This window comes from Geospiza fortis, unplaced genomic scaffold, assembly GCF_000277835.1.
Source record: "Geospiza fortis unplaced genomic scaffold, GeoFor_1.0 scaffold50, whole genome shotgun sequence".
In the NCBI taxonomy this organism is placed as follows: domain Eukaryota; kingdom Metazoa; phylum Chordata; class Aves; order Passeriformes; family Thraupidae; genus Geospiza; species Geospiza fortis.
In genome coordinates, this window is record NW_005054382.1 from 2311405 (window position 1) to 2332678 (window position 21274).

Here is a 21274-nt window from a genome sequence, read left to right on the forward strand (position 1 = left end):
CCCCCCCGCTCCCTGGCGGAGGCCGCGTTAGCCCCCGGGCAGGCCTGCGGAGAGGCAGCGGGCGATCGGGACGGGGTTGAGGTGCCTGGTTTGGAGGGCCGTGTCCCGCCTAGGAATCGCCCGCTTGCTGTAAGTGCCCAAGGTTAGAAGGCGCGGTGGCTGCACTTCGGCGTTGCGCGCCCCGCGGTTGTCACTTCACGTTCTGTGTTTGCTGGCTTTAAAAAAGCTTGTCTCGCCGTTTCGGCTGTTTCGCTTTTTTGTTTTTGCTGTTTGCTGAACAAAAGTGGAGGACAAAAGTGGAGGCAGGAGGAATGCAGGTGCACCACAGGCCTGATCGCATGGCGTATGAGATGAAACACAGCACCTTTAAGTCACTTCCCTGTTTGGGATTAAGTTGGAAATTGGCGGTGTTCCGCCGAAACTCACCGGCACAGGGTCACAGTGGGGTTGTTTGCAGTGGTGGTCAGGCAGGAACCTGCTTTTCGTCTGAACGAGCACAATTCCATACATTTTTCTTTATGATCCAGGCTTGCACCGGGTGTGTGAGTAAGCCCTGTGCTATCTTAGTAACAGAGAAGATGAGGAGGCTTGCCTTGTACCGGCCAGCATGCTGGAGTGTCTCTTACTGGGATCTTGACATCGGCACTTTGCTTTAGTGAACAAGTTGAAGTTGCTGGATCACTGCATCCACAGTTTTCAGCTGAGGTAGACGGAGCAGTGTATTCATGTTGTTAATCTTAAGGGAGTGTTTGTTCATTTGGGGTTCTCTGTTATTAACAATTTTAGTTCTCCCTGTCTGTGAAATGAACAATTGACTTTGTAGTCGGTGGTGAACAACGCGGTACCAGATGGGGGCTGGTGAGAGGGAGAGAGAGGAGCTACTGAACAAAACTCTTCCCCTGTCAAGTGAATCAGCTGTTGATGCCTCTGTGTTTTCGGGTTGGTGGGTGTGAGAAGGGCCTTGTTACAGTATCAGGACCTTGATGAGAGCCTTTCAACTACTTTTTCTTTTTTTGTACTGTCTTTTAAACAGGTTATGCTTAAAAGAAAGTTTCTGCTGAGTGCTTTTATGGCTTCGTTGGTAACTTCATAGTAAAACAGCTACTGCCAGTATCTGATTGCCATATCATCTGGATCCAGAGATCACTTTTACTAAAATGTGGACTGCCAAAACGCTTTGTAGTGCTCAAACACTCTTACTCCAGATGAAAGAAGGCCAACTGTGTAGTTGCATGTTTCCCAAAACGTGGGAGTTCTGGATTGGAATTCCAAGCTACTGCAGTTTAAGAGTGTCACATAACAGAGTTAAATTCCAGGTAAGTATTTTTGTGATTCTCTAAATATATAAGTGGTGAACATAAATACAGTGATAAAATAATTTAGACTCTACAGAGCTAAGCTTTTGATTTTGCAGCATTAATTATGAATTTAAGATGCCTTCAGTTTATCAAGGTAAAGGGGCAGGCAGCAATAAGTGCTGGAGTACCACTGTTTCAGAGTGAATTTTTGAGTCTGATAGTTCTGAGTTGGGGAGAAACATTCACTTTCTTCAAACTGTACTCTAGATAGTAGTGCAGGATAATTGACAGGCTGATTAGTTAGAGTGACAATCATTAAGTGAGGAATAGGACCAGAATTCTCTGAAAAATTACTTACAGATCCAGTGTTGCACAACAGAGGGTAGAGAGGAAATGTATTGGCAAGGGAGGATAAAACCAGAAGAGTTTGATTATAAAAAAATCTGTAGATGTAAATAAAAATAGTGGTAAAGGGCACAAAATAAAACTCATTTTTGATACTGACATATCCAATTGGCAATGTTTTTCAATATCTAGTTAAATTCATCTTTAAAATATAAATTGCTGCAGACATAAGTTGTGGAACATTGAGGTTTGAACTCATTTGTGTTGGCTAAGCAATTGAGAAATTCATCTAGATGACTTAACAGTTACTGTCAAATAATGTCATATAATATTACTGTCAAATAATACTACTGTTGTTTTTCTTTTTAATCTTAATATGTCTGACTTTCTGATTGTAGGTTTCTGAGGTAAATGATAAACAATCTGTAGTTGATAGAAAAATGGCTACTAGTGCAGAAACCAAATTAGCTGTTGGAAAAAGTCCCAGTGGAGTATGTGATGGAAGACAACATTCATTACAAGGTATTGAACCTTTTGCCACCCTCTTCTGGGGAGTCAGCCTTCCGTGCCCCTCTGTTGGCATCTTAAAGGTCAAGGTCTAAATTCTTAATTTGAAAGTTTTATATTGTATGATGTGTTTCTCTTTTTGATTTTAAGGGGATTATATGCAAATGTTATAGTTTGCAAAGACTCACAATTTTCTTAAGGTTCTTAATAGCTGGTTAGATTATGTACTTATTATTTTTCTTCTTCAACTTCATCAGACTCTTATATTCACTGAAGGCTGTGAATTGTTATGCTAGTGCACTTTTTTCCCATTAGAAATGTGAAAAACCAAACATTTTTGTGTCAGTAGTGATTTTTGATTCAGATAAATTAGTAGTTACCTTTATGACCTTAATTTTAGCAGTGCTGCTGAGCTAAGCAGTTTTTTTTGTGACTCTGCTTGTTTTGTCACTCTTTGGTAATAACTTATCCTCAGATGTGCTGTATGCATCACACATTTTAGCTCCTGTGCGCTTCAGGGTGCTTGGTCATTTGCATTCTATGTATATTTAGATTTTGTTTGTAAAGGTGTTTGTACTCAGTTGCTTTGGGCATTTTCAGCTTTTGTTTACAAATGGCATGACATGGAGGTGGTTGTGACAGGTTAAGGCACTGGGATGGTACAATGTTTATATAATTACACTGCTCAGGAAACAGCCCTATGAGAAACAGTTGTGCTATTTCATGTGCATGACAATCAGGAAGACAGTAAGCTGTCCTCAGAAAGCTGTGTGGTACTGTATCATAATTTTCTGTACAGTCTTGTCTCTTGAAGGTTTGCATTGCAAAATGGATGAGATACTGCTGAGTAAACAGAAATACCCCCACCCCTCAGTAGATTTTTTAATCACCAGTAGGTTGTTTTTTCCCTGCAGATGTGGTAGTCTTTTATGGGGAACTCTTAGGTTTATTTTTATTCCTGAATGCTCCTGTGTTATCTGCCTAATAATGAAACTGAACAGCCCCAGTGTTCTTCTTGTACATGTATTTTCTTGCACTTCGTTTTTTTCTCTTATAGACAACAAGTGCATTTCTATCCCCATGGCCAGTTGAAATCTTTTTTTGAATTTTGCCAATCATGTAAGATGGCAACATTTTTGAAAAGCAATGGCAGAAGTGTTTGTAATGTCATACATTATGTTCACTGTCCAGCTGAAATGCACTTGTGCATCTTCAGTGTTCATTGAAACATTTTCTTAAGACATGCCAACATGACAGCTTTCTGTTAATAGGTGTTAATATCATTAATAGTCACAATTTACGTTCAAATCTCTAAGAATATTTGTTTTGAAGTCTTGTGAGACAGGTGTTTCATACTATTTCTAAGATAGCAAGATTTCTGCTCTGCTTCCTTCACCTGCACCAGCAGGTGAAGGAAGTGGTTTGTGTCCACATGTGACTGTGCCCTATTTCTGTTATTCTATAAGAAATTGTCAGGTAATAGTCATACTGTACACTTAATTAAATTTCTCTCTGTTTCCTTTTTGGAGTTTTTATAATCATACTATACTTTTTTGATCAAAAAGGAGGGGATCCATCATATCGTCAAAGCAAAAGACATTTTTGAATCATGCTTTGACTGAAATACACCATTATGACTTGCAGATCAGGTGATGCCATGACATATTTGCAAGAATTCTTTTTAAAATGTCCAGTTTCCTATTACTTTCCTTTCTGATTTTACAAGACATTAATCTAAAAAATGCTTTCTTACCTTTTCCTGCTATTCGGAGATTTGTTTGCAAGGTGAATCAGCATTCCTTAACTGTATCTGTGGAGCAGTAGTTCCTTATAGAATCATGGTTCTTATTTATTTGTTTCATCTTTGTCATCTGCATCCTTTGTAGGTTAAGTGCTTTTTTACAGATTTGTTGAAGAGGCCTCAGTTCCACCCACTTTCCTGCAGGTGGATGCAGGATTGAAGATATTGATGTTCTGTTTCTTCTCTGTAATGCTGGGTATTTGCAATACTCTACTGAGTTTAGTATTCTGAACAAATGAAAGAAGACCTGATTGTTTCACCCAGCAGCAGACAAACATTAGGAGCTAAACATTGCAAGATTTTCAAGTTAACAGCTGGGTAAAGCCCTGAGCAACCAAATTTGATCTCATAGCTGACCATGTTTTAAGTGTAAGAATGTTGGGCAAGAAGTCACTTGAATGATTCAGTGATTTTTTTCCTACTCATTATTTACCCAATTAAAAGGTTTAATGGATATGTATGCATACCTCATTTCTCAGTCATGAAACTAAATGTAACCAGTGGATCTGGCATTTGAGCATGAATGTCATCTGCCAATTAACATTTGTAGTGAGGAATTTTACATTTTTTTTGTATATGACAAATACTTAATGTATACCTGGAGATTTATCCTAAATAATAGAAATGTAGTGTCTGGGTAACACAGCTATGCTGTTGCTACTCTTAATTTGAGGTTCTCTTGGGGAATCTGTAAAACAGTGTATTGTATTGCATGCCATCCAAATCGAGTGGATCAAGTACTTCTGTTCACTAAAAGTAAAAAAATTACCTTATTTTTACGTTGTATTTATTTAATCTTTTTGGACTTGAAATTAATCTACTCTTCACAGAGTGCAAGACAAGCAGCATTATTGAACTGTATTCCTTGACTTGAAATCTTAGTGCTGTTTTTTCTTCTTGTGTGTTCTTCTCTCACTGAATCCTTTTGTCAGTCAAGTAACTGATGTGAATACTCATTCAATAATCTGTCTTTCTCTCTTGGGTAGGAGTCAGAAAAGTGTGGGATCTAAGTGTTAGGAAATTAACTGACGTGAAAGAGTGAATACCATGTATCCAGACACTGAAAAGAGAATAGTGGTTACTCCCAGTAGTTGATAATTAGTTAGGAGCTTGTCTAAGAGACTACAATTCCTTCATGAATGTGTGTAAGAGGAGGTATGGCTATCTGACTTCAGTCAGATATGTTCTGTAGTTTTTGATCTGAGATTCAAATAGTATCCTCAGTTCACATAACCTCCTTTTCTGTTCTTGGTTTAGAGAAAATGTACTGGGCCCTTCTTTACACAATGAAGTATCATTTTTCTTCCACATTTGTAGGGAATTTTTCTTTTTAAAAAAGGCTTTTAATCTAAAGCTTTTTATTGTAACCACGCTTTAGATACTCTTTGTGGTTCTCTTTTTTTTTTTTTTTTTTTATTTGTGAAGTTTAATTATTTCCAGCAGAGAGAGATACTTTTTTGCAGAATTAGCCTAGTAGAAGATTTAGTAGAAGATGTGCATAAACATCCATATACTTATTTTGATTTACATAACCTTATTATCTTACACTTGCATTTCTTATTTGCATTTCATAGGTCCCTTAGATGTAATTCTTTGTATTTGTGAACTTGTACTTTGCGTACTTTTCGGCCAATCAGCTATGTAAACATGATCTTTATTTCATATAGTGCTTCATATTAGAAGTGTCTTGATCTTGAGATCTGTTTTGCATAGAAATGGGAGTTGATTCTTCAATTGCTAAGTAAGAATGCAGTTGCTTTAACCAGCTTCACCTTTTTGTCAGAGTGGCCTGTGGTGCAAATGCATCTTTGCTCCTAATTTGTAGAAGGTTTGGAGTCAGCTGCAGCAGCTGGTTGAACTCCCAGGAGTTTAACTATTCTGAAAGGAAGCATATTGTGGTATCATACTTCAAAGACTGTTTTAGTTTTCTTCCACTCTCTTAAAAAAACAACAAAGTAGAGTTGTGTTTGTTATTTTCCTGTAGCATCTTGAGTAAAGTTTTTCACCTTCTATTCAGTACACGGACTTTTCTTTAAATTAAAAGATCCTTTTTTGCAAAAATAGTAAATCAATTTATCACTTTCTTCATTCTAAATGTCTTTCTCTCGTATTGTCAGAACAAGAGCCAACCTCTAGTACTTTCTATGAGTACATATGTGTTAGATTTGTTACAGGTATTCCTACTTACAAGTGGGTATGGAAGCATTTCCAGCACACTTGATAAACTGTGTGTTTTAGCAGACTGACTGGTGCACCAAATATTCCCTGGCACTATGAGATGCTGTCTCAGTAAAACAGCAAACCTGGTCACATCATAAGGTCTGATTTTAATCATGCTGTAGGTAAAGCAGTTGGGTTTAGCATGTCTTCTTATCTAATGGTTTTGAAAGCTGTTTCTTCTCCTCATCTTTCCTGGCCTTCCTATTTCAGAGATGAAGAGGTATCTTTGACAAAAATGTGGTGCTGTGTATGTTTGCCTGTCTTCATCAGGACTGATATAACATTTTCTGTCTTTTATTCCCATTCATATTGAGATGAACCCAAACACAGTAGGGTGTTATTTTTAATTCAGTACTAAGATAATGGGTACAATATCTCTTACATCTGTAAAATGCAATCTGCAGAATACCTGGCTTTCATGATGTAGTTATTTGCAGAAATGGAAGAGCTAATAAATTGCATAGCATTGTTTGTTTATTTAATTAAGTATCCCTAATAATTTGAACTTGTGCTTCCTCTTAGTGTTTTTTTTTTTTTTTGTTAAATTTAAATTTCTACCCTAGACACCTTTGGAGTGTGTGTGTTTTCCTACATTTAGTGCTTTGTATTTTACTTTTAGGGGATTTTTTATTCCTTCTTATTTTAATAGTAGCAAAAATATGCTTTTTGTTTTTCTTTTTTAAACTAGTAATTAGTTTAAAAATTTGTCCATTAATAATTCTAGTAAGCAGATGAATTTCAAAGATGACAGAAAAAAAATCCTCTCGTAGAGAATTATAATGGATTCAAGGCTCTGCTTGTGTAAGGGAGAGTCTGATTATAGAATCATAGAATGCCCTGGGCTGTGAGGCACCTTAGAGATCATCTCGTTCCAACTCCCCTGCCATGGGCAGGGACGCCTCCCACTAGGCCAGGCTGCTCAGAACCTCATCCAGCCTTGCCCTGAACACTGCCAGAAATAGAGTATCCACAGCATCTCTGGGTAGCATGTTCCAGTGCCTCACCACCCTCACAGTAAAGATTTCTTTCCTAATATCCAATCTTCACTTTCTCTTGGTTTGAATCCATTTTACCAGTCCTGTCACTACATAATGAGACAGTAACCAGCAGTTTAATAATTAATTTGATTTTTTATAAAGGTGGCTAACAATGTTTGTTCTTTCAAGGTATTTTTTAATAACTTTTGTGTAGCTACTCTTTGACAAATCAGATGAAAATATGTATTTATGTTATATATAAAGTATATATTTTTGATCTATTAAAAAAAGGATTTGTGCTAAGGATTATTTTAGAGTTGTTTTCAGTTTTGGAGATACTAAACTAACTGCTGATTGTTTGATCTATTTAGTAATCAAAAGCTTTTACTGTTCTCAAGTAACTTGCGGTTTTTTATATAGTTAGAGTACGTTATGGAAAAAATTTAACTGTATGTTGCAAGAGAAATTGCAAAAGACTGACTGTGTGGCGCGCTATTTCCACAGCCCACATGAGACACATCAACCTGTCCTTTGCAGCTTGTGGCTTTCTGGGCATTTACCACTTGGGGGCAGCAGCTGCTTTCCACAGGCATGGTAAGAAGTTACTGAGAGATGTGAAAGCTTTTGCGGGAGCTTCTGCGGGATCTCTGGCTGCCGCTGTCTTGTTAGCAGTGCCAAAAAATATAGAGGTAAATTAATAAACCCGTAGGTATAGGCCATGATAATTTTCAAAGGACATTTTTGTATATAATCATCTTCCATTAAGTTTGTTAAAATGTTTTTTGTCTTGCTTTTTTTCTTCTTGTTACTTGCTAGGAACAGGACTCTTGTATCATGTTTTCATTAACCATATCTGTGACTCATGAGCAAAAATGTTAATGATAAAAGTATTTCATATGAACCTTATATTTTAAGCTATGTAAATACAAATTTCACGTGTATGAATCTTAATTTGTAGGCAACAGATGATACACTTTAATATACCAAAATGTATACTTAATGATGGTACATTACAAAGTGAATCATTGTTCTGTTAGTTAGAGACAGGCTTTGCTAAGCAAGTGCATGGCACCACACTTCTAACCTTTTCTGAAAGGAGGTGAAAATGGTAGATGGAGTGTGTCTTCATAAACAGCTCCCACCTGCTCAGATCTTTTTCTTGGTGCCTGTCCTCCACTGAACAGCATTAAAGACTTCTGCATCTCCTTTAGACTCAGTGCAGCCCGTGCCTTAAGAGCAGCCAGTAGGATTAACCCTCACAGCATTCTGTTCTGACATGCATCTGGGTTGTGTCATCTCCAGAGATGCCACTCCTTTCTCACAGTGCATGTGGTGTCATGCAGAGACACCAAGGTTCTGTTCAGTGATTACAACGTTACAGATTCCATGGGGAGCATTGGGGGTTTTCTTTGGTGTCTGTTTACTTGGAGAGCATTAGGGTTTTTTTTTTTGGTGTCTGTTTGCTTGGTTTCCCCACAGGTTAAGGCTGCTTTGCTGTCCTGAACTGTCTGTAGTGACTTTGCCTTTATAAATGTAGAGGCCCAGGATTGCCAAAATGTTAGTATTTCTTTACTATTTTTAATTGTTGTGGGAAAAACAGGCTGTTAGATTTTTCATCTAAGTTACACTTACATTTTGTTTCAAGTGAGCATTTGATAATACTTGCTTATTTCATTTCATGTGATTCAAATAATAGTCCCAGCAAAACCCCACTTTGCCACTGATCTTTCTGTTTGTTTGTTGGTTGTTGCTGCTGGGATATGAACTCAGCTTGCAGCACTGACTATACTTCTTTCAGCAGTTGGTTCTTCCCTGGCTTCTTTCCCCCATTCCACTCCCCTGCAAGCATTCTTTATATGACTTGATATTAGGCAAGTTCCTCTCTGTTGTGGGGAAAACATCATTGTATTCTGTGCAGGCATTTCTCCCCTTCTGTCACCTCTGACTGGTAGTTCAGTTTCAAGTTTGCCTGGTATAATTTGTACCACTGACTTTAATTTCCTCTGTGGTGAGCATGGCAGACCTTTGTTAGCCCAAGGAAATTTTTCTGCTTATTGCAGACCCTGGGTATGAGCCCTTATTCTCAGCCTGGTCCACCTTACAAAGATCTTTCTAAGTAAAAGATATTAGAAGAGCTTTTAGTTTCTGTTTGTGGAAGCTAAGTCTGTATTTCATTGAGTCTGTTGCATTTTTCCTTGAAAATTTTGTCATATTATTGTAAGTGAAAGAAAGTGTCATGAGCTTTCTAGTCCTTTCATTTTTTGTGTACTTCTTAGTTATTCTGTTACAGTGTTTAAATGGGAAATTGGGAGTACTTCTGTCAGTGGGAATAATTCTAATTCTCATGGAATTTAAGTAAAGTCAATTTTCTGTACTGAACAGAATTAACTTTTCATATCGGGATAATGATATTATTATCTTTACTATGTTTATAGCTTGACATATTTTACATCCACAAGTATAGCTCCTAATCAGTTAATTATTTGTTTCTTCCCTCCCTCACCTTCCCCCCCAGAGATGGCAATGTTAGGCAAGCCATAATTAGGACTTTCCTAGTCTCAAAGCTGTAATGCAACCTGTCCTTATCTTGGAGAGAATGTAACACTGAAGATATGTTGTTTTGACTGTTGCTTTTCTAAGACAGTTTCCAAATATTTTTCTGTCATATATTGGATTTTTGTCACTGTTTGTAAAGGTGTGGGACTTGAGAATTCTAAGTAGGCTTATTTAGTTATAGGTAAATAACTATTTATTGTAAAATTACCTTGGTCATGTTTGATATCAAGTTTGCTTAATTCAATACAAGCAGTTACAATTTCTAAACATGACCTCAGTCATTATTTAACATGTAGATGTATTGTTTAAAGCTTCTAGCACTCAGATTCTAAAACAATCATAGCTCTAAGAAGTTGTGCCTTTTGAGAGCAGAAATTGAGAGTCTAGGTACAGTACATTCTTAGAACTTGTAATGTGGAAAGTAGTTTTCTGTCATTTCCCTAGTTTCATACTCTTAGCTCCCCATCACTTTATTTAAGTATCTTAGATAGAGATAGTAGTTCTGAGGTGCTTCTGTGTAGGGTTTTGTGGATTTCTTTTGCATTCATAGAGAGAAGTATCTGAATGTGCCTTAATTGGCTTTGAGCTGGCAATGGCAAGTATCTCATGGGGTAAAGGTGCAAATCTAACCAATGTGAAGCTAAGTAGCACAAATAATTGTTTCTTTAAGAGGTATGAACCTCTTAGTGAACTTTTTGATGCATTTATTCAAAGGCCATATAAAGAAAGTGGATGCAAGAACTACATTTCTGCCTTTTGCTTAGCTGAGTGCTTTGTCTTACAAGTGATGTGAGGAATTTTAACTCCTTCATGGCTCTGATCACATGTTAATCCTCACCTACCTCCTTCCTTCTTTTTCTTTCAATGGATTCTGTATTCTCCTCCTCAGTGGGATACATTCATGTCTCTCCTTATTTTTCCCTTTCCTTTACTTAGTCACTCAGTCATTGATTTTGTTACTAGCAACATATTTGTTATTTATGCACAGACCTAATAATCCAGGAAACCTAAACTGTCTTTATTCATGTGGTTATATGGGTGAATGTGGGTGAATTTATAAAGTACCAATTTCAGAGGGTTGCATAAGATTGAATTTAGTTTCTTTCCAAGTCCCTAAAATCATTAGAAAAACCTGCATGAAAGGATAAGAAAAGGATTACAAATATTGAATAGTGAGTATTAAGCACTTAGGATCATAATTCATTATTTCAGAATTTTATGGCTAAAAATAAATTATACCAATTCCTTTACTGTCCCTTTGGAGTTCTTGTGACTCACACTTCAAGCTATTTTTTTGCAGTCATTAATGCTGGGCATTTCAGCTTTTGTAAAAGGTTCTCTGTGCAGGAATCTGTTACCAGTTTTTCTGATGTGTATTTTCTTTCTATATCATCCATCATAGTTTTCCATTCATTAAATACTTCCATAGTATTTTATTAATTGAATATGTGTATTTGCTAGTACCCTGCTTTTTGCTGTAGTGAGAAGAAATTGTTGTAATTTTTATATTTCTTACTGCTTATAAGCATCTTAAGGTGCTTGTGTCTAGTTTTAGTTCTGAAGCAGACCTTGAAATAAAAGGTGGCTTTAGAGTTTGAATTAAATGATTGTTCTTGTAATGGCATGATCTAGGGAACTGATTATTTAGCAGTGGTAGTATATAGAAAAATAGCTTTTAACTTTGCTTGATTGTTGCAGTGGTATCCTCAGAGTTTATTTATTTTTTGATTAGGGAATTTTTTTTTCTTACAAATTAATCCTTAGCAAAGGATCAACATTTTGGTCTGCATGTCTTGTTACAAACCAAGCACACATGGGAAAATCCTTCAGTTTGATCTAATAACTCTTTTATTAAAGCTTTAGCCTCTAGTATATTTTAGGTACTGCAGTTGAACATGGTTCCCATCACTGAAACATCCCTAATGGTTAATGCTTTTCATTTCCAGAAATGTAAGCACTTTGCCTATGGATTTGCAGAGGAAGTCAGAAGATTGAACTTCGGTGCAGTAACGCCTGGTTATGATTTTATGAAAACACTTAGGTACCTATCTTAGTGCTTCTGTGAGATCATTTTTGTGTTAGAAAGCTCTCCAAATGCAAATTGAGAGGGTGCATGTTTCTGCTGTGCTGTGGGGTGCTCACCCCTAATGCATTTGCAAGGCTTTTAAATAATAGTGGTGAGTAACGCTGAGCATTTTCTTTCCTCTAGGGAGGGCATAGAGTCTATTCTTCCTTCTGATGTTCATGAGATAGCTGAGAACCGTCTCTATGTGTCAGTCACCAACTCCAAGAGTGGGGAAAATCACTTGGTTTCAAATTTTGCCTCCAGGGAGGATGTCATTAAGGTAATCACGTTGAATATGGCAGTTGTAAATAAAAAGTACAGGGTTTCTTCAAGGCTTAAGAGTATTTTATTAATTGTACAGTAAAGTCACTGGTTTATTCAGGTAACCATGTCTACTCCCAGTGATGCTACAACCATAATATAAACAATGTTTAAAACAGAATTTAATCCTATAGCTTCACAAATTTTGCTAAAATTTATTTGATGTTTGTTTGTGTTTCCTTCATTGGTTATTCAAGTTCTATCTTGTAGGCAAAGTGTTTCTAAAAATAACAGGTAGCTAACATGTTGCAGTATATGAGAACACAGTAGAAAATCTCAACATATTGTAAAAATGTTTGCATCTCTTACTTCACTGATATTGTTTCATCACAAATAAAGTAAAGGAAGTTTAAAAAAATGGAGCAATTCCTATAGGTGCTTGTGGATACTTATAATGTAATGCTAAGTACTGTATATAAGCTGCAAAGTATATCTTTCACTGTCCTTCTCTTCATCTGAATGCCACATTTTAAATTTGCATCAGGATTGTATGCATAAGCTGATAAGAGATGGTAGGAGCAATTCAGATGCATGTGAGGCAGATGTTCTTTCTAGTAATTGGTTATATCTTAGTGGAAGACATAATAAGATGTATCAGAGTAAAGGAGGAAATAGTATAAGGAATTCCTTCTTTCTCTATCCTTGTGGGTGCTTAGAGCAAATTCTTTATAGTTACCACTTTAAAAGAATGACACTAACAAAACCTCAAAGTGTGCATTGGGAGTTTGCCTTTAAAGTATATTTTTTAAAATGTTGACCCTATTATATTCTACATGGACAGTCCTCAAAATTTACAGGGCTTTGTCATGCAAATATAATTATGTGAAGAGTTTATCTCAAGTTATGCACTGTTGTTTCTAGCTATAGTATGCAATGGTAGCAAGTGTGGAGATTTTTGTTCTTTATGTGCTTTTGCAGTGAAATCTTCTAACCTGGAGACAATGAGAAGCATCAGGATGACCTTGGAAATATGTACATTTTACTAGTATTTCAATAGTTTTTTCATTGATTTAGCCATTGCTGTTCTATTCTTTTGTTCTCGATGATAGCAGTAGGGTAGGTTGGAATAATAGTAATAAAATTACACATAACTGTTCATTGGAATAAATTGATATTGTCTGATCTTTCAGCTCCTAATACCTGTTTTTGTGCATACCTTCAGCTCTGCTTGTATCATGAGTGCAGCTCTCTGAGTGCTGGTGCCACAGGAGCAGGGAGGGTAGAACTTTTTGGGTTATTTTATTGTATCATGCCTAGGCATGACCTACAGCCAAGGCATGGATAAAGGTACTGCTGGGCAGATTGTTTTATAAACAGCAAAACATCTGCACCCCTGGCAGAAATCTTTTAACCTTGATGCTTAACAGCCAAGCCTTATGGTTCCAAAGCTTTTCATAATGGCTAAAATGCATGTGTGGTGCTACAACGTTAAGCTTTTATCTTTTTTTGCTATTCCCCGTGGACTTGGAAAGGCAGATAATAATGTCCCATTTTTGAAGTAGTCTTCCCATAAGACAATCATCTTGTATCAGCATTTGTAGACTTGCAGTTCTTAAACTGGAAGTCAGGGGGAAGAGAGGCACAATTTGTGTGTTTGTGGGGGAGCAAGGCACAGAACACTGGTATATTTAGTTTGGGAAAGTAAGGTAGTGCCTAGAAGTCTACACTGGTCTGTTAGTGGTAGGAAATACTGAAAGTGTTTGTTCTTTAAACTTGTCCTGCCTCTCCTCACTCAGGAGATCTCAGTGACTTTATAAGAAGAATAACTGCTTTCTTCAGTCCTCTTGAAAAGAACTCAAACTTTGCAGGAGTCACCTGATTTTGACTTCATTTACTACATCTTTTTTCTGCATTTCTCTTGGTTTAGAAGGGCCGAAGTCATTGAGATGGAGTTGAGAAAGACAGGAGAAAAGGTTCAGGGCTGGGGAAGAAGCTGATGTTGGGAGCTTGGGAATCTTGTTTTAGACTTCTGTGAGCAAAAGGCCTGTTTGGTAGAGAAATAGCTGAAGTTTCACTTTAGAAAACTGAGAGAGCCTTTGTATCTGAGCTCAGACAAAGCTCTACATCACTAGAAAGAGAAATAGGCAGGAAAACTATTCTCAGAGTGGAAATTGAAGACTTCATGTACATACACAGTCTTTATTAAAACTTGTTAGGAGAACAGAAGGGCTTAATATTAAAACAGCTTAAATTTTGTAAAAGTAAGTATAAGTCCAGCAAAAAAAAAGCTCAGGCATTTTCTTTCATAATCTCTATGGATTGTGATTTTTTTTCTGCGCCTGTTCATCTTTCACAGTGCATGCACCAGTTTGTGACCTGCTTCTGTTCCCCAGATTGGTCATCAGTGTCACCACACAAGCATGTGCATATCCACCCTATTTAGCTGTATGAAAAATTCTGACATACTGCACTTTGTCCATGTATTTACCTTTTCTTCTGGAAATGCTGTATGCTGGTTGCTTATATGTGTATGGGTGGATACACAGGTATAGAGATACCCACACTGTCTCAGAGGTATTGCTATGAGTGGATAGAAAGGTATATTTGTTTGCACAGCTGTACATGAGATAAGAAGTGTCCTGGTCTAAAAAAAAAATTAAAATAAAAATCAAGAATGACTATAAACAGCAGTGAAGCCTTACAGTAGGGGAAACAGTAGTTTGGTAGTACTTGAATGTATAAATACAAACATTGGTCAAGGTATACATATGTTAATTTCCAGGATATTCATGGTATTATTGAAACTTTGAAAATCTGATTAGAAAAGTAAACACTATTTTAGTATGCCAACAGAATGACTTGGTCAGCTTCTTCTTTTCAATAAACTGTTTTTTTCATCATATACGTATTTAATTGCTTGAAAACCACAGATTACTTCACATTATGCAAAACTAAGTTGAATCTACTCTTAAATCACATTAATAATTGAGTTAATTTTTGATATTTTGTTTTGACAATTATCGCTGTGAAATCTTAAAAAACCAAACCCTATTGAATAATTTTAATCCTATTTTGACATACCACAACAAGAAGACATTTTGAGATTACAGTGGATTTATGTAAAACTAATATATTGACTGGTAAATATGCATGGAAATATGTATTTGTTCTAAATTCCTTTGCCTTTTTTTTTTTCTCTATTCTTTCTGCTTTCTTCACTCTAGGTCCTGCTAGCCAGCAGTTTTATACCAGTGTATGCAGGAATTAAGCCAGTGGAATTTAAAGGACAGGTGATTTTTCATGAGCTACGAACTTTCTTTTAAAATGTTTTTCATTTATGGTGTAATTATTTCATCTTAAGGGAAAGCAACTTCAGTACTGTATTTTGTATTTCTTCTAAGAAAACCTTTTTACAGTTGTCTTTACTCAATCTAGCTCCTACAACTTTTTTGTTTTTCTTGCGTAAATATATGAACACTTTAAGAATAATTTTAAAAGCATGAAAATAGCTATTTCTTCCTTATGAGAAATAGATGATACTTCAGTTCCCCATTCATGCAAATGATGCCTCCAGAGCGTTTATAACTTTCTTAAACTCCACTGTCAAAAAGCCCCAGAAAACCATATGTATTTGCTGCTAGCTAGGCAGTCATTATATGAGAAAGCTTGTCAGCTTTATCATTACAAATACACCAGTACGCATCAGCTGATCAGTGTGATGCATATGCTCAACAGACCTCATGGATGGTGTCAGTGAATCCATTTAACCAGCAGACTGGTGTTGAAATTTAGGCTATGCCTGTAACACAGAAAGAAATAGGAAGGTATAAATACATTAACAAGAGATGTCACAGCTGTCCTGTTTATATTGGAATGGAATTTGGTCCCTAGATCTCATTCTTCACTATGCTCAACTCCTACTGCAGGATTAAGTCTGCTCCATCTTATGTCATAGTTGTTCAGCTCCTTCCCGCATTTACCTTCCACTTTACAGCTACTGCAGTTGTGTACTGTATGTAAGAAGAAATGAGGCTCTGGAAGAAAAATCACAGAAGAGGAGAGGAGTCATTTGTGGTTTAGCTTCTGCAGTCAGAATACCTGCATGTACAGATTGAACAGCTCCTGTTGTCAATCAGAATTATGTTCTAGAAGAGTATATGTTATCTGATTAATATCTGATACATTATTTGTAGTATTAACAGTGTTGTCTTTACATGTATGCATTGAGAAAAATTCCATATGGGGCATTTTATTTTTTAATTTACTAAAAGTCTTCAAAGTACCTTGATAAATACCTTACGCCAAATTTGTACATTATGTTAAATGCTCATTGATTCAAATCTCTGTGTGTACATTGTCAGTTCCATTATATTTGACACATACTGAAGCTTTTTCATTATATTCTTAGTGGGAAACTTGTAAGTTTTCTTGAGAGTGAAGGAGGGAGCGTCAGTAAGGGTAAAGTATTGCATTGTGATCATACTGTACTGGTGTTACTTTGAAAATATTTCTGTTTACCAATAGAAGTGGATTGATGGTGGCCTTACCAATGGCCTTCCTATCTTGCCTGTTGGAAGAACAGTGACAATTTCCCCTTTCAGCGGTCGATTAGATATCTGTCCGCAAGATAAAGGGCGTGTGGACCTGTATGTTAAATTAGCAAAGCAAGATATGATGGTAAGTTGCTTGTTTATTAACTTAAAAGCACTAAAAAGTATTTCTGCAGTTGCATTCATATTTAGGTGTTTATTTTGTGCTCATATATCAGCTTCTGTAAAGTTTTGGCATTTTCTGTTTTGCAAATGGAGGTTAAACGTTTTCTTAAACACCAGGAAAGGAGAATGTAGAAGAAAGTGTGAAAAGCATTGATCTGGTACAAAATTGAGCAAATTATATCAGTTTGTTCAGTGTAAATAAGACTAGGTTTGCTTTACATATCAGGTAAAGATATGTAAAGATGTTTATAGAAAGATACACAAGATATTTATGGAAAAAAATAAAGTGGAATACCTCAGGAGAGGACAGCTGCAGAACATTTCCTCATACTTACTGAAATCAGTTGCTCTAACTGAATTTAAAATACAAATTTAAGTTGTACATTTAAAATTGTATATGCAGTGACTTGTCACTGCATTGCACAAGAGAACTTGTGAACATTTGTGACTACAATGCATTTTCAGAAGCTTTGTTATAAGTTGCAGAAACATTTCTGTATATTGAAATATGAGACTGATTTTTATTGCCTCCTTTTCATTATTTTCATTTCTGTGTTTGCAACCTTTGTCTCACAAACTTTAACTACAGTTTTGCTTTTTTCAACATGCTGAAAGAAAATATTGAATAGTGATAGACCTAGTGGTCAACAATATTCCATTAGAAAGAAAGACTAACAATAATAATTAATTTAAAACTTTCTTTCTAGGCAGTTTTTAATGTTTCCTTAATTTTACTAAAATTAGCGTTATGTAATGCCCTTCTCAATTGGACCAGTTTTTGAATCTTTATAATATTTCTCAGAGAGATATTAAGCATGGTAGTACTTGGTAAAGATCATAAAATATGAAATTATTAATTTCATGTATCTTGGAAGTATATGCAATTATTGTATATTTCTTGGTTATCTTTTGTATCTAGAGGATGAAAAATGAGCTGGTGATTAGTTTAGTTTAGACACAGAAAATTAATTGCACAGTTACATTGCTTCTGGGGTCTTGTTCAGACTTGTACAGAATCCCAGGCAACATTTAAAACTATTCAAATTGATGCACTTCTGCTTTTAGGGCTGTAAAAATGATGACTAAGAACAATTTCGTTTCAGCAATATTGTAATCTGCATAAATTGAAGAGTTGTACATCTTCATATATCTATATGTGAATATGAATAGTTTTCTGTCTCTCCATCTCCTAGTGTCAGAATTTGAATAATTGCTTACTTCAAATAATGAAGATGATTCTGATATTGTTTTGAAAAATTGTATATAATAATGTGGCTAAGTATTAATTATATAAAGAAATTGTTCAGAACATTATTAAATATAATTATGTCTTTAGTTTGTTTTAAACAATTTAATAAAATCTCTATTCAAGAATAAGGCTTCAAAATCCTTTTACATTATCAGAGTGACCACTTAAGATGCTGAGTAGTTCTTAATTTGTTGGTAGTAGAAGCTACATTTGTACTTATATGTTAAACATTGCCTGGGAATGTTCCCAAGAATGTGCTTGTTTGCACTAGTAAGTTGTCAAAATATTTCCTTGCACAAGTTTAACATGTGCCAACTACCACTCTATGAGACAGTTTCAGGAGTGTTTCCAAAGCTTAAGTGTTTCAGAAACTTTGGACAGTTTTACAGGCAGCCAGTCTGTCTTCGATGCTGTGAGTTTGACTCTGTGTGTGTACACTGGTGCCAGTCTGTCCTGGCACTCAGCAGTGACCCTGGACGTGGTTAATTCCTGGTGGAGACACAGCCATGCCAGTCTTTTCATTTTACATATGCTCCATGAAACAGATGACAGAACAGTCACATCAGGATAAGTTGCATTAATAAACTAATTTACAGCTTCTTGCTCTGTTGCAGCTGTCTCTGGCCAACCTAGTAAGGCTTAATCAAGCTTTGTTCCCACCAGACCAGGAGAAAATGGAATCGTTGTACCAAAATGGCTTTGATGATGCTGTACGCTTTTTATTGAAAGAAAACTGGTTTGAGTAGACAGCTCACAGAAAATTAGCAAAACATGAGGGATGTCAAAACACACCTACAGGCATCCTGGAGAATCTCAGGGATTGCTGCCCCAGATCCTGTTCATGAAAATAAACATCCCAATGGATTTGGAACTGCTGCTGCTGAGAAAGTATCAGTTGCACTCCACGGAGATGTGTAAACATGTCAGAACAGGAGCTGGACGTGCCTGGTGGATGTCTTGTTTTGAGGAGGTTCCACTTAGATTCATTTTGCTTCAGCTGGGGACTTGAGTGTGGGATTTGTAAAAAGCTTGTAAAAAGTGTCATAATTACAGAAATTTGGAAAGGTCTTTTTCAGTGTTATTTGAGAGGAGAATTGATGTTATATAATCAAAAACTACCATCTGTATTATTCAAGTAACAGAATTCTGTGTATTAGTTCTGCATATTAATTGGATGCTGACATTGTTATTGAACTAAAATGTAACTTGCACTGTTCCAAAGGTCTTGAAATCTAAGTACTAGACACAAGAACATAAAACGTTTGCACTCTTATGTATTCTTTTCACTTTAAAAGTTCTTTCTTCAGTGAATGTCTTCTTTTAAAATTTTAAATACTACCTGAATTTTTTTAGCAGAAATGTGATATAAAAATAACTTATAAAAAAGGGTGTATAAATTGTTATATTTATTATGTTTTCTTCCTCTGCCAAAACTGAATAAATATATTTTCTTGAAACTTCTGTCAAGAGTTTATTTACAAGTGTCTTGGAATGCTGTAATGATCTGATTATCTACTATGAGTCTGCTGGAGAGTAGTTGATGAGAGTCAGTGGGTAGTGAACTCAGATTCACATACCTTATTATTTTAACATTCATATTGTATTGACTACCTTAAGTTCAGGATTTCCAGTCTCGATGTCCAAATGCTAAAATCTGCAACTGTTTATGTAAAAGCAAAGTGTGTTTGGTTTATAAGTGTGGAGCTTAAGTTGATTTTTAAAGTTAAAAAAAAGTTAAAATTGGAGGTTTGCATGTATGAAATTTAGAATTTCTAAAAACTGAAAAACCTGTGGCTAAGAAAAAAAAATCTTTTATAGCTGTTTGAAAGCCTATTCAGCAAGTAACCACCAGATTTATATTAATATGTAGTTAGGAATCATAGTGCAGGGATTTAATTATTTTATTACTGTTTTGATGATAAAAAATAAAAAAGACTGATGTGAAGCACTCATTTCAGAAAAGCATGAGTGAGGTTCTGTATACAGTGATAGTGATATACAGAATAGCTTATATGACTTCCAGACCTTAGGATAGCATTTTTTGCATGTAAAACTGACAGAAGCTGCCTTTGTAACCTGTGCCTTGCCCACTTGCATTCTCACTTGTACAGAGGATAGCTTCCAGCATAAATTGCAGTAGTAGATAATGCTATAAAAAAATTCTCTTCTTTCATGCTGATCTGCTGTGGTCAAAGTCTCTGATTCAATGCTAATAACTGTCCTGGAATTCTGGTGAAATCTTGAAACAGCTTATTTTCACTCAGAGAAACTGAGATATCTAACAGGACGAGAGGCTCTTAGATTTTGTTCTCTGTTTACAATAGTTGTGTTCTTCAGGGAGTGCATATGATCCTCTTTGAATGGGGGAAGTTCAAGGGGTTTTTACCACTTTACAAGTTCTTCAGTTGATACAGATCTTTCCTAGCTAACTATCCTGAGTAATATCTGGAATTTTCTGTTAGATATCATAAATCAGATGTGCTGAAAAAGGATCCTTGCCACCTTATTTTTCTCACAAACGCCTAAGATTAGAGAGTCCTCTTTACCAGGTCCTAAATAAGTGGAGTTGAAAATCAGTTAGTGACCTCTGTCAAAATAAACCCCAATGAAATAACTGGCTTTTTAATTTCAAGAATACTTCCTAGATAGATTCTGTTGCTTCTCTTCTTTGAGATGTGTTTTAGGTGGAGTCCTTGTGTGTCCGAAGGGGAAATCTACACTCAACAGAATTTGGTCTTCTGATGGACTTGCTATGCAAATAGGCTGCATAACTGTTAAAAAAATTTTGCTAATACCTTAAAAAGCTGAAGGAGATGAAATGTGGACTTTGTACCATGATGTTGTTGATAAGTGTTGCAATGAAGATGATTGTATGCAATACTTATAATTTAAATAGACGGTTCCATTTTTGCTGAAACCTTAGTAGTTCTGCTGGCTGTGTTGTCTGGGAAACCATTGTTTTGGGTTGTTTGGTTTTTTGATTCAGATTTTCTGAATTCTTTTGAAAATCATTAGTGCAAGCACAGTCAAATCTAGAAGATGAGACAGTCTAAAGTAATATTTTCTCATGAGAATGAAAATACTTTTTATTACAAAGCACATGTTCATATCTGTGCTGATATTTCTTCAGATTATGCTAGGGATATGCTAAGGTACATTTTTATTTGTATATATTCTGAAGTGTGTTTAAAGAGGTAAGACATACAGATCCTCAGAAACTGTTTTATTCTTGGATTTCATACTTTTCCATATTTCAGAAATGCAATGCTTCTATATTTTC

At 35.9% G+C, this 21274-nt stretch overlaps 1 protein-coding gene across 2 annotated transcripts; it reads left to right on the plus strand.

Annotated features, from left to right (window-relative positions):
• The first annotated feature begins 30 nt into the window (after positions 1–30).
• On the plus strand, positions 31–19451 carry PNPLA4 (patatin like phospholipase domain containing 4). Of its 2 annotated transcripts, none has more exons than XM_005425172.2 (9): positions 31–129; positions 1034–1316; positions 2042–2165; positions 7653–7837; positions 11651–11745; positions 11914–12049; positions 15255–15320; positions 16555–16707; positions 18609–19451. In XM_005425172.2, exons 2-9 carry the CDS (start codon positions 1158–1160, stop codon positions 18738–18740), a joined length of 1050 nt encoding a protein of 349 aa, XP_005425229.1. In that variant the 5' UTR covers positions 31–129; positions 1034–1157; the 3' UTR covers positions 18741–19451. The 2 variants fall into 2 exon arrangements, with proteins under 2 accessions (XP_005425229.1, XP_005425230.1); XM_005425173.2 differs by having other exon boundaries at positions 7653–7742.
• Positions 19452–21274: the final 1823 nt, after the last annotated feature.

Coding starts and splice junctions, on each gene's coding strand:
- PNPLA4 (XM_005425172.2), top strand. CDS start 1,158: ATGTGGACTGCCAAAACGCTTTGTAGTGCTCAAACACTCTTACTCCAG. Junction 1,317..2,041: donor ATAACAGAGTTAAATTCCAG/GTAAGTATTTTT, acceptor TTCTGATTGTAG/GTTTCTGAGGTAAATGATAA. Junction 2,166..7,652: donor AAGACAACATTCATTACAAG/GTATTGAACCTT, acceptor CTATTTCCACAG/CCCACATGAGACACATCAAC.